Raw genomic sequence first — 21260 nt, forward strand, 5'->3', positions numbered from 1 at the left:
ACCCCCCTCATCGTAGCTAAATTTGAGAAATTTGATGAATTCTTTCAGTTTTGGGGAATCAAAAAACTTTAAAAATTATGCACCTGAATGAAACAATTTTGAGCTTTTTCACTATTTGAAATATCGTGACTATACGTCACAAATTTTTGAGAATTATGATATTTAATTTTTTTTAAATGAGTATTTTTGCTAAGTGTTATCAATTAACCCGTTAGTGGAAGTTGTTTGCCAATAATGTGTGTCATTATAGCTGTAACTTGTTCGAAAAAATTCAAAAATTCGGGAAACTACTCCAAAATTACTATAGCATGGAAAGATAAATTTAACTCTTTCAACTGAATACAATGTAAAATTACATGATACAAAATTTAATACAATTATACTTAATGTATTTGATAAGGATTTAATATTTGTTTAGTAATTAGTGATTTTGGTTTAACAGCATTTGAAGCATTTGACACAACAATACAACTAATATAGATTAGATTACTAACGAGCTAAAGGCCCAAACGATGAGATGACTCAGATACTTTCAAGGGTTAAACTAAATATAAAAATTCGTAACCATCAATTTCAATCATTTAAAAGGGCTACTTTTGGTCAAAGTAACTATTAACGTGTTTGTTTTAATCCTTAAATTTATATAAGCTAAATCTCTTAATTTGACAGTGGGTAGCATCGAGTCTCCTTCGGGAAAGAGAAAAATTCTCCCCAAGGATTAAACCGAATGTAACGAATTGTATCTTCCAGAGTATGAAATCTAGAAGGTTTATACTTGACCAAAGTAAGTATTGATGTGTTCCCTTTCATCCTTGAAATTATGAGCCAAATTTGTCAATTTCCTTAAAAGTAATGTGCTTTGCTTTCAAACCATATTTGAGCTTTCATTAAACGCTTGAATGGATATTTTACTAAATACAAGAACTTGTAACATTCAATTTAAACAATTTAAAAAATTAAAAGGCCCGCATTTGTGCATAATGCTTATTAACGTATTTTTTTAAATCTCTGAAACTATATGAAGTAAGTTTATGCGTTTGCCTTCGAGTAGCATCGAGTATTCCTCGGTAAAAGAGAAAAAATCTTCTCAAGGATTAAACTAAATGTAAAAAATTATATCTTGCAGAGTATCAAGTCTGGGAGGTTTGTATTTGGCTAAAACATGTATGAGTCCCAGTAGTACTAGAAATTATAAGCTAAATGCCTAAATTCATGGACAAAACGCCTAAAAACTGGACACCAGCGAGACTTCGGTCCGTTGTTACTGCAGCTTTTTCAACTATTTCAAGTTAGTCTAACCATTTTATCAAACACCCAGTATAAAAAACCAAGTTAGTAAAAAACATATCCTTCATCTATTATTAGACAACTTCACAAACCGTTATTTATAGATAAATAAGCGGTACTTGCGCACGAATTAATTTAACCGTCCAGTGATTTTTCGCTTGTCGTAATAGAGTTACCAAACAAGCTTGAACTTAATTAAGTGAAGCTAATCATAAATAATGTCTATAGTTAAAGGCCCTGTCTGTGAAATTAGTTTAAGCCCATTAAAATGTTTAAAGGTCCCAGCTGATGTAAACAAAACAAGAACTGTTATGCACCAAGAATGATATCCAGAGCTAAAGTTGTCGATGACTGCTCAATGGTAGACGTAGATAATTAAAAACGAAGCTTAAAACATCTGGGTTCCTACATGGTTTTTGAGTAGAATTTACCTTGATGTAAGTATGTAAATTGTACATATATTCCGGCGTCTTCACCGGATGCAATGTTATGGCCTTATGCACTTCTTTAGTCTTCAAGTTCCCAGAATAGGCAGAGCTGCCGCTTTTGTTGTGGTAGAAAATCACTTGCATCTGAAATGAAAGCACTTAATGTAAGCAAAGAGATATGGCAAAATAATGGAGATGCCAGAGTTCAATGGTCACAAAAGATTTTATCCGGAAGGGCCAATTTAACCAATAAAAGGGACGGAAGAAGTTATCATTAAATCAAACATTTGTATGTTCAAGAGTGCACTATGCAGGCAATTTTTCATTTAATTGGTCTAAGAATTCTGAATTAAAGTGCTGTTTATGTCCCTGATATTTTAGAACGATTTTTTTAAAAAGTGGCGCAGTCGGTTGGATAACCCCCAGGGTGAGTGCTCCATTTTTTCGAAAATATGCCCAAATTTTCTCAAAAACAAGGAGAATAGAGCTGTAACGATAAAGCAGGTGTTAAAATGAAAAGAAAATGCGATTTTCATATCTCATACCGCACTACATGAGCACCCTATAAAATTTTATACAAGCATTACTATTTGTTTTACAGTACTTAAACTGAATTTACAGATAAAAATACGGAGAGATATTATCCACCGGCCAATCCCAGATTTGAAGTACCTAAAAGAGTGCTTTAGATAAATTGGCACATCAGGGGGTTATAGAAAAAACCATATTAATCCACTTCTTCAAAATAAGTGTGGTAAATTAGAAAATTAATTATAAATTTTGAGGATAAACAATTTACTTTGGATTACAATTTGAATAACGGCTTTCTAATATATTTCACATCCAAATTATGTACGTTCGCCGAAATTGTAGATAAGGCGGTTGCTTCAATAAATAAATAAAATTGACGTCACCATTACGGAACAATCTTCTATCAAAATTCCAGTATATTCTCCGGCAATCATATTAATTATTTTTAGATTTGGGAAGTACCCGGGAAATGATGCTTAAAAACGAGGTGCGTTTTTAGACATTTCACACTTGTAGCTTGTGGTAATCCTGTGATTTTAACAAGTTTTTCATGAAACGTTCTACCTTCATATTTCGAAATGGGGTCCTTGAAGTCTCTACAATTTCACTAGTTTCGCAAAATTTTTGGAGAGAATGAAAGACGATTAAAATCATAAAAAGGTTTGAAGGGGATTTTTGGGAATTTTTCAATTAATATTTATCCAGTCCATAAGGGACAGTATTGGTTTCAAAACGGTCACAAGACTCTCGTTTCTGGAGTTAAAAAGAATTCACAAGGAAACTTTGAAGTTTATGTGTTTGACGCAGGAGTTAATACAAAGGAAAACAGATCTAAACATGTTGCTGAACAACGTACAATAAACCGAACCATACAACAAACAAAACAGTAGTTCAGACAGGGCCCGAAATGCGTTCGCAAATTACTTATATCTGGCAAACGATTTGCGGCGTCTCCATCGTTTGTCGGTTTTTCCCCGAACATTAAATAAAAATCGCATTAACGCATTTTAAGATACACTACAAACTCGCCACGTTTGTCGTTAGATTCGTCAACATTAAGAAGTATATTCAGCTTGTTTGCAATTCGATTTTTCGATTGGTTCATTGCATTGCTTCACTGTCAGCTAAGTGTTAAGTTCTGCACGAAGTGCGTACTTCAAATAACTTTTAGCACTTCAGTGGTTTTGAAATGATCGAAATTGTTTGAAGGCCCGTAAGTGCCTCTAGCCACATTGCTCTTTCGTTCGCTTCTACGAACTAGAGGTTCCTCGCGCTTCTGTTCCATGCCAAGAAGTGAGAGGATTCATGTTCCTTCTCCTTTTTCCCTTAATGCTACGATAGTTGTTTTATTATATAGGGTGTCCCAACGAAACGGAACCATCCCGGATATTTCTTATACTGCCATTTTTGGTGAAATTTACACGAAGTACATGAAATTATTTTTTTTCGGCGATATGTTTTGACGCACACTTAACGCCTGAACGGACAACCCCTGGAGGGGGGGACAACTGCTCAACTTTGATTAGAGCAGAAAGGTCGTGTGGCACCCAGTTTTAATAGTTTTGGAACCCTCTTTGCATCAGGCTATGATAAATCTAATTTTGACGAGTCGTTTTTTTTTCGAAAAATTTCCATTTCATTTATCATCGTTAAGTTAATTTGCAAAAAAATCAGATTTTGTTTGCAAATTCCCTACTTATCGCTTCTTGTTTTTACCACTTTTAATTAAAAAAAAGTTACTGGGTTTGTAATTTTCCCCAGGTAGGACATAATTTTATTCCCTATACGTACAACACAAATACAAATAATATTTAAATTTTTGCAATGGCGACTCGTCGAAGTTACTTTTATTATAACTTTTTGCAAAGAGGATTTCAAGACCTTTAAAACTAGGTGTCACACGAGCTTCTTCCCTGTTCAAATTTAAGGGGTTGTAACGCCTCATCTTAAGAAGATTGGTAATTCAGACATCAACTGTACGACAAACCATATCCGTCAGCTAAAACTAATCCACGTATTTCGGAAAATTTCTCCAAACACGACAGTGTTAAAAATATCCGTGATTGCTCTTTTTGATTGGGACACCCTGTATACTAGAAGCCCCATTAAGACCGTTTATTTTAGAATTTATTATCATTTCTCTTGTGTTGTTTGTACAAAGCTGTAGTTAAGGGTAAGCATTAAAGTTTAGTTGTGGAGAATTACACGGAGGCACAACGCATGGAAATTGTGAAAATCCATTATCAAAATGGGAGAGCTTCGCGGAGAGGGTTCAAAAATGTCGTTAATTTTTCGATCCCCATAACGCACCTTCTTGCCATACAGTGTTCCATTAATTAAAAAATTTAAAGCGATTGAGTGTGTTGAAGCTCAGCAGAGTCTTGTACCATCTGATAGTCAAGCTCGGTCTAATGAAAACATTGCATCAGTTAGTGAGAATGTTGGCCGAAATCCTTCCATCTCGATTCGCCATCATTCTCAGAAATTGGGGGTTCACGAAGTAGTTTACAGCGAATTTTGATTACACATCTGCATTCGCAAATTTACAAGATTCAGTTAACACAACATTTAAAGCCAACAGACCATGAACAGCGCCAAAACATTCACGGAATGAATATTGGATCAACAAGTGAATGGTGACTTTTCAAAGAAAATCATCTTCTCTGATGAGCAACATTTCTAACTTGTAGGTCATGTCAACAAACAAAATTGTGGAATTTTAGGGAGTTGAGAATCCAGGAGTGATCCTTCAACGTTCCATGCTTCCACCACGAGTCACCGTTGGTACGCATTTTGTACTGGTGGAGTGATGATGGACCGTTCTTGGACAATGTAATTGGGGCGAGAAAACTTTTTCCGGACTCTAATTGATGTCACGTTACTTTGCGGACGGTCATGTAATGTGGCCACCCCGATCATGCGATTTGACGCCGTGGGATTTTTGTTCTCTGAACTTTTTTTTTTAGAGGGAAAGTGTACCCCGATAATCCAAAAACAGGTCATGGACTGAAAGAGTAGATTCAACGAGCCATTGATGCAATTAAACCTTCACTATGCCAAAATGTCATCAAAGATTTCGTCAAAAGAATCAATGAGTGCCATCAACCACGAAGGGGACATTTATCGGATATTGTGTTCGACCAATAACCTCCATGTCTACACTCCTTATTACAATCGAACTATCTGAACCTCTAAAATAAACATCGTGTTTTTTTCCATTTTCAAAATTTTTAACTCGCCAAAAAAATGCGGCAGATCAAAGGCGAGGTAATTTTAAGAAAAAACTTCACTTAGACATATACAGGGTGTTTCATAAACATACCGACCAACTTTCAGAGGATGTGGAGCTCATACAAATAAGTATTCAGAACATATAAAGTTAGATCCGAAGTCGCTTCATTTCCAACATACAGGGTGTTTAAGTTTTAATTAATCAAGAACTTCCTACAAGGCTAATATCAGCATTTACGTATATAGAAACTATTTCTGGAATCTTCCGTGAGGTCCGTGAGCCCATGAATCGACAGTGCAATCGAGGAAAACGGCCGAAATTTTAAAATATTGTTATAAAAGAATTATCATTTGTTTTCTATTTATTTTATATCGATTTATGTGAATTTAAATGAAACATTAGATTATAATACATTTTGTTACCACATGAGTCTCTTATTTTTTCTAGTCAAAATTGTTAATTTGCGAACAATTTATTAGACCAAAATTGTTTGTCTTCCAACTCTACTAAAACAGAATTAACTGAATTTTTACTAAACACTTCTAAAAAACCGCACTTGGCGACCTGGGCCTGTTTTTTGGTAGGCACATGAATGAAGAATAGTTTTTTTTATCTCAAAAGCGGCTGCTTAAGCAACAAAACATTAAGAAGCTTTTTTTATGACGAATTAATGGAATACTATTTTAAAAAATATATTCGTATTAAAAAAGTCAATGGCGTGCAATTTTTTCTTACAAAAACACCGCATTGAGTGGCCGCCCAGACGCTACTGATGTAATTGGAAATTCTCTGCCTACTCAGGAACGCGCACATTTATCCCACCACAGCGTGTTTCGAATGTTATATCCCTGTGCCAGACCGTTTTTAAAATATATATATTTAAAGGAATTAAAAAAAAATTAAACACCCTGTATCTTGGAGACGAAGCGATTTCGGACCTAACTTTATTCTTCCTAAATACATGTTTTTATGAGCTCTACATTCCCTGAATGTTTGTCGATATGTTTATGAAACACCCTGCGTATGTCCGATTTTCTGCATATTACCTATTGATAACTGAAAATAACACAAATGAGACAATTGAAGTGAACATATCACAGCAGTTGCTCAAAATGTCCTTTTGCAATAATGCGCGCTTCACAACGACAAGGTAATAAATTTTTCACCCGACTCACCATATTTAGAGAATTTCTTACATCATCAGCAACCATCTATATTCTATCTAACAATTGCTCTCTTCTGTTAATTATCTCGTGGTATGCAATTTGCTTCATAAGGCCCCAGAAATAGAAATCCAAAAGGTGCGAGTCGAGATATCGCCATGGGCATGAAACTGAACCTCCGTTGCATTGTTACAAGTTTTAGTAATAAATAGGTAATATGGAAAAAACTATGAAGTCCTCAATAAACTGAAATCGCGCATATGTCCATATGAAGTTTTTTTTTCTTGAAATGACCTCACCTTTCATCTGTCTCACTTCGTCGGTGAGCTAAAAAAATCACCTTGCATATGTATACTGACTTTCAAAAAAACCGCAACACCAAGAAGAACGCACTGTATGTATTTGAAATTTTGGTATGATTTTAGACTTGTAAAGAGAAAAAAATGATAAAAATTTCAAGTTCGTATTTTAATGCGATATGAAGTTTTTCTTTACTTTTTTATCTGTGACGATCGTTCTTTTTGCACATTTTTTTACAGGCGGATAGCGATAAAGGTACCATTGTTAGTACCATATTGAATGTGTGGTAGGGCAAAATGCCTCGTGTACGCCAAAATGCAGTTTATCGGCAGTTAACTCCCTTTGAAAGGGGAAGAATTGTTGGTATGCATGAGGCAGATTTACCTTTCCGCGAAATTGCACGTAGATTGGATCGAAACGCATCAACAGTGCTAAGAGCGTGGAGAGATTGGTCTAACGAAGGGTCAGTAAATCGTCATCGTGGTAGTGGCCGTCCAAGAATGACGAACCAACGGGAAGACCGGCGACTTCTTCGTTCAGCAACAGGCCCCCGTTTGAAACAATTCCGTCTCTTTGTCCTAACTGGGTGGCCACCCTAAATCGAAGGGTCTCCCTTAGTACGATGTATCACAGAATTCGAAGTTTTGGGCTAAACTCATATCGTCCTATGGGTCGGCTTCCATTATCACGAAACCACAGGGTGGCCCGACTGGAGTGGTGTCGTCTGAGAGTGCAATGGGCGGATGAGTGGAGAAGAATCGTGTTCAGTGATGAGAGCCGATTTTGTTAATGGCGATCTGATGGACGGTTACGTGTTAGAAGGAGCAGAGGAGAGCGATTAATTTTGGACTTTTTGGAAAGGCGTCATTCTGGCTTAACACCAGGTGTCATGGTTTCGGGTGTCATCCAGTATGGTAGTCGGTCTCCTCTTGTTTTCATTTATGATAGATTAAATGCTCAGAGATACGTTAATAGTGTCGTAAAATCGATTCTTATACCATACAGTCGGTGCAGAAAGTATTCGTACAGAACGCAAAATTATAAAAACGATCGATTTTATGCTATAAAGGACATCTTTACAAGACAAAAAGAAACATATAGAGGTTCATTTATATTATTCACAAATATTTTTAAAAGAAAAAGTAAGTTTAATAATTTTATTATTTAAATAAATATAGGAAACTACAAAATAATCACGAATTCAGACGCAATAAGTATTCGTACACATGTCAAAAACAAAATTTAAAGTAACAAATACGACTCTAATAACAGTTTTAGTATTTTGTAGGATAACCTCTTGACTTTATAATTGCCTCTAACCTTCTGGGCATAGAATTAACTAAATTTCTTGTAAAATTTTCCGGAATTTTGTTCCACTCTTCTAAAAGTGCAACTTTTAATCCCTCCCTTGATTGGATTGGGTGGTTTCTAATTTTTTTTTCCAAGTAACTCCAAAAATGTTCGATGGAATTAATATCTGGCGACTGAGGAGGAGTTTTCAAATATTTTGGGGTGTTATAAAGGATCCAGAGCCTGGTATTTATAACAGTGTGCTTAGGATCATTGTCTTGGCTAAAGATATAGTTATCCTTAATTCCCATTTTTGTTGCACTTTGTAGAAGGTGGGTTTTTAAAATGTGAATATATACCATTTGGTTCATAATACCATCAATAAAATGAAGTGATCCTACTCCTGAAGCGTTCATACAGCCCCAAACCAAAACAGATCCTCCACCATACTTCACTGTCGGTTGTAAATTTTCTTTATTAAACGCAGTTCCTTTTTTTCTTCATACCTTAAAATGCCGTTTGTTGCCAAAAACTTCAAATTTACTTTCATCAGTAAATATGACTCGATTTCAGTAAGATAGTGGGGTGGTAAGATGTCTTCTAGCGAATTCTAATCGCTTCTTACTATTGATCTCATTAATAAAATATTTTTTACGAGCAACTCTGCCTTGATAGCCTTGTTTTTTCAAACAATTCCTCACAGTACTAGCAGAAACAAGTGTATTGTTGTATGTCTTTAGTTCTGTAGCAATTTTTTCCGCACTTATTCGAGGATTCTCTTTAACTTTCCTCGCAATAATGCGTCTTAGATGTTCAGTTAATTTTTTTGGACGTCCAACACGAGGTTTATTCTTGGAAGTTTTGCGCTCACAATATTTGTGTATAATCGTTTGTATAGTAGATCTTGGCCTATTTACTATTCTACCAATTTCCGCTAAAGATTTGCATTCATTATGTAATTTTAACAATCAACTGTCGCACTTCTTCCGATGTTTCATTACTTTTACGTCCCATGATCCTAAGAAGCTTTCAAAATGTTATGTACCATTGTAAAAAAAATTATTTTATTACCTTTAATATTCAACTTTTTCAATTTTACTAAATTTAAAATGTGTATGTGTTAAGTCACGGTGAAGATGCAACTACATGCTATGTACGAATACTTTATGCGAGTCTATTCCGGTCGATTTTTTGTTCTTGGTGTAATTTTCTTAGAAATACTCTTGTTTATGTTTTTTTTTTTCTTGATGTCGTAATATAATAATGTGAAACAATGTGTATGATCAATTTGGCAAAGTAAATTAACATTAAAATCATTGAAATTTATCTATTTATAAAATATTATCTGTTGTACGAATACTTTCTGCACCGACTGTACATGCACGACCATCCTGGAAACACATTTCAACAGGATAATGTGCGACCACATGTAGCCAACGATACTTTGAGGTATTTGGAAGCTGAAAATTTGGATACTTTGCCTTGGCCAGCTTGGTCTCCAGATTTGTCCCCAATAGAGCATGTATGGGATGTAATGGGTCGGAGACTTTAACGTTTAGCTCGCCCTCCAGAGACCATAGATGAACTCCGCGAGCAGGTGCAGATTGCCTGGGATGCAATACCACAGGAAGATATTGCCAATTTAATTTTAAGCATGCCACGTCGCTTACAGGAATGTATTAATTTAAGAGGAGACACCACCCATTATTAAATTGTTATTAATTTTTTTCACTTATTCACAATAATTTTCTTTTGATTTTTGATCGTTTTTATCTATTACCCGACCCAACGTAATGCCAGAATTTGAAACGTGTACGATGCGTTCTTCTTGGTATTGCGGTTTTTTTGAAAGTCAGTGTATATTGGTCTATGGGAAAATCTACCAAAATTTCTGAAAAAAAAATATTTAAAGCAAAGTGCGTGTTGCACGTGAAGGTGATTCAGTAGATCTTCTAATCATTTTAACGTACAGAATTTGTGCTAATACGATGTTTACATAAAACGATGGTATCGAAACAATTATACCTTTATGTTTTTAAGAAATTGAAAATATCATTTAGCCGAGACATGAATGTTCGTTAGCATCATGACGATTTAATGGAAACATCGACGTTTGTAGGTCAAAGTTCTAATTTCTTCCCGCATATATACCTGAAGCCGGGGAACGATACGCTGTTACGAAGGCTAAAAGGTAAATATTGACTGGAAATAAGTCGGAGAAACCGTGGAAAAACGATATTTCAATTGTTTTTTTAACACAGAAATAATCGACATTTTTCCACCTGGCCATTAGAATTTTATCAACAGTGTAAAATTCGAAATCCCACATCGTCCCTTTGAACACATTAAGATGGCAGTTAAGAGAGGAATGCTGCAATAACTGCTGTAATGTAAACATGGACTTTAGATGGCCAGCAGCAAAATTCTACAGTTAATATGTTTGTTTTACTTGAAGGAAATTGCAAAAGGCAAATTATAACATGTGGGAGATAAAGATTTCACATCTGACCACATTTCATATTCACATTTGCGAACACGATCAGTTCACGAAGGCGCTCGGGGAATAACTGGAGGGTGCGTGTGAGGGTGAAGTGGTTCCTATGTGGCCGAGTTTCGAGGCTGCGCCCTCTAATACCGTCGGGTGGCGACCGAGGTTGCATGCTGTCTGGATAGAAGTTTCCGCTTAAGAACGCCGAGAGAATAAAAATATAATAACAAAAAATTTTAAAAAAGGGGAAAAAAATAACAAGAACAAAAAAAGAGAAATGGGAGTTGATTTTGAGAAAGACACAATTAATGTGAGGAATAGGCCAGGGTCTTGTATAGAGCCACTTTATTGCGCCTTAGACGTCCCAGGGTATAAACAGAAATCAATCCGCTTATACAACGTGTTCCATCGAAAACTTTCCACCACAGTTATTTTGGATAATTGCAAAAATATCGTAGAACACCAAGACACGTCGATTTATGTTTTCGAGTGGGACACATGATGGTGCAGATTTTAAATTTATTAATACAACCCCCTCTATGGGGTGCAATCAACTTTGAAACTTCATATGGGATCATGGGCCGAGCGATCCCTCATTTTTAAAGTTTAAAATATCTCGAACATAACACCCATTGTTTTGATTTTTGACTACTAATTTTTCCCGATGAAATTTTCTCCAACCACTGGATAGGTCGTCGGAAACCATTGAGTGGACACCCAGATCACCTGATTTAACATCCCTCGTTTTTTTTTTGTGGTGTTAAAATCAAAAAAGTATCTATCCCAATCGGATTCCCTGGATGAATTAAGGAGACAGAGACTTAAAGAGTGTGAATTAATTATCCTCGAAGTTGGTGGAAACCTTTACAGAACTATAGAACAATATTTATTTTAATGCATGGAAATGGGGGAAATCTTTTTCAATATTTAATTTCTTAATTTTATCTGATTTGTTTCAGTAGGTAATTTGGGCGTTATTTTTCTCAGAACTGATGGTCAAAAATTTAAAAATTAGATATTATGTCAAAGAAAATTTTGTTAACTTTAAGATGAGGGGGCACTCGACCCATGGTCCCATGTGAAATTCCAAAGTTAATTGCACCTCCATATAGGAGATTGTTTTTTATAAATTTGAAAACCGCGCTATCCGTTTCGTAATCGGCTTTACGATATTTTGCCAATTATCCATAATAACTATGGTGGAAAGTTTTCGATGGATCACCCTGTATGTACAGTTCTAGCAACTTAAGACCATAAAACGACAGATAACTTTTACCGATTTTTACTGTTAACTTAAGCAACTTTTCTAGCCTTATTCCACAGACGTGCATTCACCTGTATTGTAAAACTAAAGCAATTAAACTAACTTCATTTCAGAGGATGATACTGATTTATCTGTGGAACTTTATCTTTATCACTGCATCCAAGTACCCTCTGATTGCATCTCAGCGTGTCTCTGCTTTCAATAGGAGTTTCGCACAGATTTCCTTATTAAAGACCTCCACGCAAGTGTTACTGAGTTCTTTTCTCAGACATCTGAATATCATTTCTTCCGGGTTATGTAATTTCCCACCAAACCAACACTTACCAGTCTCCGGCTTACCGATTCTCTTCAAGTACAAGTAGAAAACTGTGCCTCGTGGATCCCTGACTTAGGTAGCTCTCCACTTACGCTCAATCGAAGCCTTCAAATCCAGGATAAAAAGCTTGATCCAATCCTGGTACTCTTTCCGTATTTCCACCCATGCGCCCATAAGTCTCCCTCGATCTCCCCTTTCCATATATGAGAAGACGTTCCTTCGTTAGGAGATCGATTGTGTGCAATCCTGCCAGAGCCTTCAGTGTAGTTAACGATGTGGTTTGATAAACTCTTGTAATGATTAGGGCTAGGCTTCCATGTACTTTCCCTAACATTTTCCTGCAGCGTTGAAATCCTGTCGCTATCTCTCATATCGGCCCTCAAAGAGCACCATCGATGAAGCAACGCTACACAGCAGGTCTTTTTTAGCTGAATGTGAGAGCACCCATCGTAGGGCTTAGCCTGAGAAGGTTCCTTATCACGTTTGCTCTCACACAGATTATTGACGCGTGCGTGGTCATTTTTAAATTTCTGTCCAAATACACTCTAACGTACTTTACTGCTTTCCATCTCTACGCAGGTACCTGACTCTGCATCGTTATACTATCCGCCGTGACTCAGACATTCAGTAGATTCCACCTACCATATAGGATAACCAAATCTAACTTTTTCACAACCACTTTTAGTTACATATCGTCTCGCCCTTCTAAAATTTTGGCTACAGTATAGAAGGACTTTTCTTCTAGATACATGCCTCCTTTTAACCACCAGCGCTAGGTCATCCACATATGCGACAAGGCCCACCCGTTTTTCCATTTCTGTTTCTAAGACTTTGTTATAAAATGCGATCCACAGAGCCTGGCCGAGGAGGGGTCCTTTGGGAACTCCGAACGAGCGATGTAATATTTTGCTCCCCTCTACACATATAATTTTTCTGGTCATCAAACAGGATATAATAATTCTGATCAGGCCGTTTCTTATGTTTCCCTCAATCAGAGCATCAATTATTCCTCTCCAACTAGTCATCTTACACGTATTTTCCACATGTACTAACACCATTATGCAATGTTGTCTGTTGTTGGACGCGTCGCTTCTAACGTACCTCACGATCTCTTACACCTTTTGTCATCTTATCTATCGTTGACAGCCCCTTTGGAACTTTTCGAAACTGGTTATCTTTGAGCAGGTGTTTTTCATCGAGTTCCTTCTGCAACCTTTATTTGTTAAACTGAAATCACCTGAAGTAATTCATTCCCAGAATTTCGTTTCCCGCAGCCTGCAACGACTATGAACTGTCCCTGGGGGATAAATCGTGACTGTTGAGAGGCTTGGGATTTCATTTGTCAGTTGTTTTTAAGCCCGGCGCAGTTATTTCTCTTGAGTGACACGCTTCATCCGCTCCCTTTCCTTAAACATCGCAAAAATGGCATTGCTGCAACGGTGTCACTTTGTTATGTCTTCTAACGTACCGTTGATGAGAGATGTTGGAGTTAAATAGTGATCGCAGTGTTTTCATTTCGCTGCTCTCCGGTTAACGGTAATTAGAAAATTCAATGTTCTGCGGTATCAAATGCTCCGCTGTGTTAAAAATCCGAACCCGTTTTTCCTATTCTGTGGGTGTATATCTTGAAATTACCGTGCCCCCTGAACACATGAGTTAGATGAAAATTCAGGCTTCTATGTTTGCATGACGGCCATAAGTCCACATCAGAGACCAGTAGCTTGGCCAACTGCCCTTTGCCCACCAGTCGTGCCTGGCACTTCTGGATGGTCGTTCGTCTGGCTTCCCGTCTCTCTGCCTCGGGTGCCCCGAGGGAGAGCACTGAGCCTGGTGTGCTCCTCCAGAAGGAAATCGATTGGCGGCGTCCCTGTCAAGACGTGGGATATCATGCGGACGAGCCGCATCGGGGCTTCTTTGGACACTCGAGAGCATGTACGCGTTCTTTTTAATCGTTCTCTACTGTTTAACAAGTTCTCTATACCTCCCCAGACGGGGGCGACATAGTGACTGATCGGTTGAATCACCCTGTAGAGCATTTGTCGTTTCAAGAAAGTTGGCCCATCTATCGTTAGCATTATCTTTTGAATTAAACTATTTTAGCCTTAATCCACAGGTGTACGTTAAAATTAATCATCGAGACCCCTCGGCACGTAAGTTTTTCAAGATCTTTTAATGTGTTTGCGTGCTTTCGGTCTACTTAGATTCAATTAGGCGTAGATTAATGAAGAGATTAAATGACAATTTTCGGTGTTAACAAAGGATTAAGCGATAGGAGGTAGACGCGAAAACAAGTATCAATTTTAATTGTTAAAACCATCTGAAAATTTTTTTGGAGATAGTGAGAATCGCGAAATCGCCACTGATATCTAAATAAACGTAAACAGTGTTTTTCTCCTCAAAAAGGCTAAAATGAGTTGTTCCCGAGATATTTGCTGAAGATACCTCTGGTGCAAAATCCTTTATTTTTCCCACACAGAACAAACGTCACTGACGCCACTCTCACTGGCTAATGTATACGAATATTTCTCAATAACAGTGAATGGTTACTTTAAATGAAGGTAGGCCTCAAAGTTAATGAGGTCTGTTATGCTAATAGAGTATTACAAGTGATGAACGAGAAATATACTATTGACGTAGGTGAAAAACGTAATTTTCTTAAGTGGATAATACGTTGAAATTTCATAACATCGGTAACGGCAATGAAATTCATTAAAACGCTTATCAATCTCGTGTATGTTAATAAAATCGCGATAAAATCGATAGAGTGTGACAAGATGAAATTGATCCACATGACTCCTATCTAATGTGCGATACTACTTCCACGTCCTCCGACCTTCCTATTTTAAAAAGTAAAGTAATCAAATTTTCGAAAACACCAAATTTCCGTCATTAAACATTTAAAATCTGTGACTGACATGCCCCTACATATCGCGACAATTATTAAGTTTGATCAATTTATAATTTGTGTTAATAATTTGATTATTTTAATTATTTAATATATTTTAATTATTTAATATATTTTTTAGTTTAATTATTTAACAGCTGACGTGAAATTTCGACGATTTTTGAAACGTTTGAAATTAGTTATGTAGCTGGGTTAAAAGTGCTGTTATTAACTTTTGCAAACTAGTCCCCTTAAGCATAAAATACTGAAAGAGAGCGAGAAATTTCAGGGACAGTCAGATATGTTCCTCGAGCTAATGCCGAAGCCTCGCAGATAAAAATCAGACTTAACGCTGAACGCTAAATTCAACTTAAAGCATGTAAATCCTGCTGTTAAGATGTGCTACGAACGGAGTGCCGACGTTCGGAGTTGGTCCCGAAGCGAAATCCAACGACGAGTTTATAAATCTGGTATAAGTATTAAATTCAAGATACTTAACTGTCTTAAGCGGAGCTACATTGAAAAAATCAGAAACACTATGAAAAAGATACTCGATTGTCGGGGGCTCTGCTGCCTCTTGCCTATAGTGGCAAAAAATCGGACGAGCCATGTGGCGTCGCAATGCTATCATCCTCGCAGAAGATCGTTTCTTTTGACTTATTTATTTTGAATGTATTGAAAGCTACAACAAATCTGCATTTTAATACTTAGTGCGTGAGTGTATATCCTCAAAACTGCCTTCTTCCACAAAAAAAAAGTCAAAAAAGGGTATACCTGTATACAGGGTGATTGAAAAAATTGAGACAAAATTTAAGCAAATAAAAGTAGAGTCAAAAATAGTTAAAAACCAGTGGAAACTGGCACCATGAAAGATGTATACTACGTGAAAATGTTTTAAAAAATGTTACAGTTCTGAGTCATACTTTAGTTAAAAACAATTATTTTTAACTAAACTAGGTAGAATTTAAAAAAAGTAGACATTTTTTATTGAAAAAAGGCTAATTCATAAAAAAATAACATTATTTCCTTGGTAATTCGAATGAACAAAACATATTAGAAAAATTTCCTTTAAGAGTAATTAGAAAGCTACCATTTATAATTGATTTTGACAAAACTTATGGTAGTTAAAGGCACTTATTGTATGATAATTACCTACAATTTTAATCTCATTATCTTAATCAGAAAGAAAGTTATATTAAAAAACATCTAACTAATAGGACCTTTTAGGAGGGCCATATCTCAGCGCCGGTACTCCATTGGGCCAATGTTTATAGGAACTATTTTTACCATTTTTGGCTCAATTTTTACCTCAAGTTTTGTACCAACTTTTCCAAACAACCTGTATTATTTCCCTAGATCAATATTTTAAATCCTTAGTTGAACAACGCAATAAAATATACCTGCTGTTCATTATAATATGCTCCAAAAGTATCTCACAGATGAGACAAAAAGTATTGTATGCATATACATATATCCATATATGAGTAACTACTTAAGTGATTACAAAAGTATGTACTTTCCGAGAACACCTTGAACCGTCACATCAACGACGAGTCCATATACATATATCGTAATGATTATTTCCACACTCCTGTCTGTATATCCTGCCAAGTTCCGATAATCAACTTACTGCTTTGGGTATTAGATATAAGGATTAACACATTTTACGTTTTAATTTAGCGTTAATAGTCGACTGACGTATGAAGATAAATATTTATGTTACAGCACCCTTTTAACGATAAATTACTACCGATTCTTGATTTCAAGATGTATCTTTTCCAAATTGTCGTAGTTATTTGGTACGCACGAGATCGCAACGCAGTTGGTTGGGTCTGTAGTACGATCAAACCTGGTGTGTGATTGGCTTGGTGTTACACTGATGTTAAAAATTATTTTGGTTTTCACACAACTCATTAGTAGTTGAATTCAGCTGTTAGGCATCTACCACAGTGAAAATGAAAAAAAAAATAAAGGATCGTTTACCCGTGAGGCAAAGAATTGAAAATTTAATCTTTTAGGGGTATGGAGATCGGAAAAGAACTTACGAAGAGGTGCGTCTCATCTTTAATGAGAAACACCCAGACCGACCTACTGATCGAAATGTGCTTTTTCGAAATAATAAAAAAATTCTACAAACTGGAAGTATGAAAGTTGCTGCGAACTGTGGAAGACCGCGAACACCAACTGATGGCAAAAAAAGATAAGACATTCTTTTATCTCTCAATGAAGAAACCCATACAGCCTGCCAGCAAACTTGTTAAGGAATTTAATGTATCTGCAAAATTAGTGTACAATCTTTTTAAAACGAAAAAAAAGTTAATACAAAATTTCCCTTACCCCAGAGAAAACGCCTGAACATTTTAATCGCAGGATGGAATTGCGTGAACTAATCCAAGAAAAGGGTATTCAGGATAATGAGTCCTTTTCTAGAATTTTACTTTCGGATAAAGCAACGTTTTGCCAATCTTAAGTGGATATATTCATCGTCATCATAGTCACTACTGACCTACAGACAATCCCCAGTGGATGCAGACTCTGCAAACACAACATCCGCAAAAAACTCAAAGTATGGATGGGTATAAACGTCTACCAATTTTCATAGAAGGAACATAAACAACGCATCATCGTTGCACTCATTACACAACAATATAGTTCCATTATTCACCGCGATTTTTGCTATAACAAATGAGGAACAAGTAGCAAATAATATTTGGTTCCAACAAGATGGTGCACCACAACATTACGCTGTGGCTTTTAAAAGAGTGTCTTAATGAGATTTTCCCTAGGAGATGAATCGGTAAAAGAGGCGCAATAGAATGGCCGCCACGATCTCCAGATCATGCGCCCATCGATTTTTTTTTTTTTTGAGGGGCTAATTCAACGGTTCCGTTTATAAAAACGAAGCTCAACTTTTAGGTGACATACGACTTAAAATTAATAACAGAAGCAGCACTGGATGATTGAACAAAAGAGTTCGAGGAACGACCCAGTCATTGCCAAATTGTCGCTGGAGCTTATTTTGAGCATTTATTGGAGGAATTGCAATTGTTTTATTTTATAAGAAAACTAGATCCAATTTCAGTCCTGAGTATACCGTTGTATCCCGTATCAAATTACCTTTAATTTGATATACTACAATGGGTGTCTTTCCGTTTGAAAATAAAAAATGAGTACGGGTAATTGGGTGGGGGATAAAAATCTGAACATCGAAGGTAATTAATTAAAAACATTTTTTTTTTTAATATCGGGTTTAGGAGGGTTATAAACGTGTTGCAATGCTTTTTACAAGTGCTACATATTAAAATATAATTTCTGACCCGAAAAAAGGAGTTACGCCAATGAGGTTTGATTGACACGTTTATAGATATCCAAGTTATATCAACAGAAATATGGTGATATTTTTTACACACCATGCATTAGTGTTTTCCTAACAAAAACAATGCCACTAAAGCAAATAACTATGACCTTTCATTGCATTAGTATTTGCTGTTTATAAAGTGATTATAATGGGTATTGTTTCAATATTAAAACGTTGATCGTGAACAGATGTACGAATATTTATACATCGGATGGTATTTGCAAGACATGCAAGTGCCCATTTACGTGTATTGAGTTGTTAAATTATCGTTCGCCTTCATGTTCTGAAGCAAAAGCAAATCGAACATTTTTTGAAAATTTTCCCACTTCCTTGAACCCAAATTTCGCAAACCCGATGATGATTTTTACTTATTGAACAAACAAGCATCTTGTGCTTGGACCAGTTTGGTGGATCAACAAACCATTCCAGCGGCCTACACAGTTGCAATGATACACACGCCTGAGTTAAGTTCTTTGGAACAATTGAACTAAATTAATAAATTGCTCTCGAAAATTATAATATGCCACAAGTCGCTTCTCAGTCTCCACATCTACGTTAGTGAAGACTAAGAAGCGACTAATACACCTGCGCCACTGTAATTTGGGATGAACAACGTCTATTGACAATAAGACTATTGGAAAGAAATATTAGTCAGTTCTAATAGCCGGCAAAATAATTTGCCGCCACCACTGGGACACGCTTTAATGGCCGGGGATCCACATCTGGACAAAATACATGTCTAAGCTACTTGAATCTTTAGTGAAATTTGCGTATTAATTAATTCTGTTAAAAAACAAATTTAGTTACTTAAAATTTCAAAAATTGAGAAAAACATCTACCCACGTTACTGGAGTTAGACATGAAAATTTACGTGTGTTGATGTCGACAAACACTTTTTCCCATTTTTTTGAAATGTTATATCCATTTTAAGATTAGAATTTATAGTAAAGGACTAAGCAGCAATAGGAGCGATTTAACAAACAAATGAGCAGTTAATAGAGATACAGCAGCGTCGTCAATAGTTTTTCGATTAAAAAACTTCAAAAGGCTGAAACCCATTACAATTAAAAATATCCTGAGAGAAATAGTAAATTATCTCATCAACGCAATTTACAATGAAATACCCAGTGAAAAACACTTAAAAAATGGTAAGACACTTAATAATTTTTCACTGGCGGCGACGGTTTTTGCGTGCAAAACCAGATTATTATCGTATTATAAACTTTCAAACTGCAAAGAAAACCTACGCCAATGCATCTTATAATTTTAATAATGATGCAATGCCAGTAGTGCGGATAATAACTTTTTCCCCAAATCCATAAAGGAATAAATTTTCATATTCACATTCTTAGAACTTTTTACTGATGAGAATGACAACTTACCTCGTAATTCCAAGTGCAGGACACACCAGCAAACTTCTTGACGCACCTACCAATCTCCACATCTTCATGCGTTGTATACAAATTGACTAGACACTCTTCGATATACGGAGCTATCCTTTTCAGTGTCTCCCTGCTCATTATCATTCCAGGACCGCCCATACAGAAATTTTCATCCGAGTCTGTAAAGAAAATTTCTCTAAAACGAACCTGTCCCCACTCCAAAAAAATCATAGAAACGTAAACTGTAAAAGGTTTTATTGAGTTTGGGCCCCAAGGGGGTTGAGCCCCAATTTATTTGAGTTGGTGGTGATGGATCGCTGACAAACAGGTGACAGACTGAGCAACAAATGACAACTGAGAGACAGATGAGAGAAGCTAAGAAGTACGATGTTACGCGACATCTAGTTAATTGCCTCGTACCGCTTCCTACGTGCAATTCGTTGAAACACTCACCCAATGACAGATGTCCCCTCTCCTCCTTGGTTCCCCTCCCAGTCTGACCAATGAAAAATGGCTTCTTCGAATCTACGGCCCTCAATAATTCTTCTAATTTGTCAGTTCTAACATATAAATCGTCATCTGCTCTCATAAACCACTCGTATTGGTCGATAAAGTTGTCGTGCATATACTTGAGCATGGTGAAAGACTTCTTTTGAGGGGGATAGCGGTCGTCTATGCCCGAAAGGGCCACCAATGGGATGTCGTTACTGGTCGAGTTTTCAGAGGAAAATATCAACAAGTTTCCCGGTACTTCCTTGCCCCAAGTGTCCCATACCGCCTTGGCTCGGGTGGTGAGATACTGTTCCGCTGTCATAACACCTGGAAAGACGAAAGAAGTTAAATTAGAAGTCACCCAAATTTAGATCTGGAGGGCGTGCAGGTTGACTTCTCGTGACAACTGACCTGAACCAACGATAAACTGAGAAATTTAGATCCAAATTTCCAAGATCAAAAGGACGAGTCCCTACATTGGCTAAAAATTAGTCATCTAAATTCTTTAATTTAATAGTTACAAATTTTTATATGAACTTTATTCTTTGAAATATACCACTTTAAGGCCATATGCTTCATTAATGCGTTGAAACTCAAATGAATACTAATTTGTTTTGTGCGTCACATCCTTCAAGTGTTAATTATTAAGCTAATTCACCAAAAATCAGTGGAGTGTAGTCATTAAAATTCGAAAAAAATAAAAGAAGTCATAATTTTTGAAACGTGTTTGAAAAATTTTCAATTTTTCACGGCCTGAAAGAAAAAAATACCCGACAAATCTCAACAAATTCATCACGATATCGCAGACTTGATGACAGAAATGGAGGTCCTGGTGTCCAGTATGA

General features: G+C 36.4%; 1 protein-coding gene across 4 annotated transcripts in view; it reads right to left on the minus strand.

Annotated features, from left to right (window-relative positions):
• Positions 1–21260, minus strand: part of Chsy (Chondroitin sulfate synthase) — a 28810-nt gene that overhangs the window by 4398 nt on the left and 3152 nt on the right. For all 4 annotated transcript variants that reach the window (XM_066293775.1, XM_066293774.1, XM_066293773.1 and 1 more), the window contains exons 3-5: positions 20377–20742; positions 19924–20102; positions 1719–1859 (exon numbers count right to left, since the gene is read on the minus strand). In XM_066293775.1, coding sequence (XP_066149872.1) covers positions 1719–1859; positions 19924–20102; positions 20377–20742 — 686 coding nt within the window. The remainder of the gene's footprint in view (positions 1–1718; positions 1860–19923; positions 20103–20376; positions 20743–21260) is intronic.

Source organism: Euwallacea fornicatus, chromosome 19, assembly GCF_040115645.1.
Source record: "Euwallacea fornicatus isolate EFF26 chromosome 19, ASM4011564v1, whole genome shotgun sequence".
NCBI lineage: Eukaryota > Metazoa > Arthropoda > Insecta > Coleoptera > Curculionidae > Euwallacea > Euwallacea fornicatus.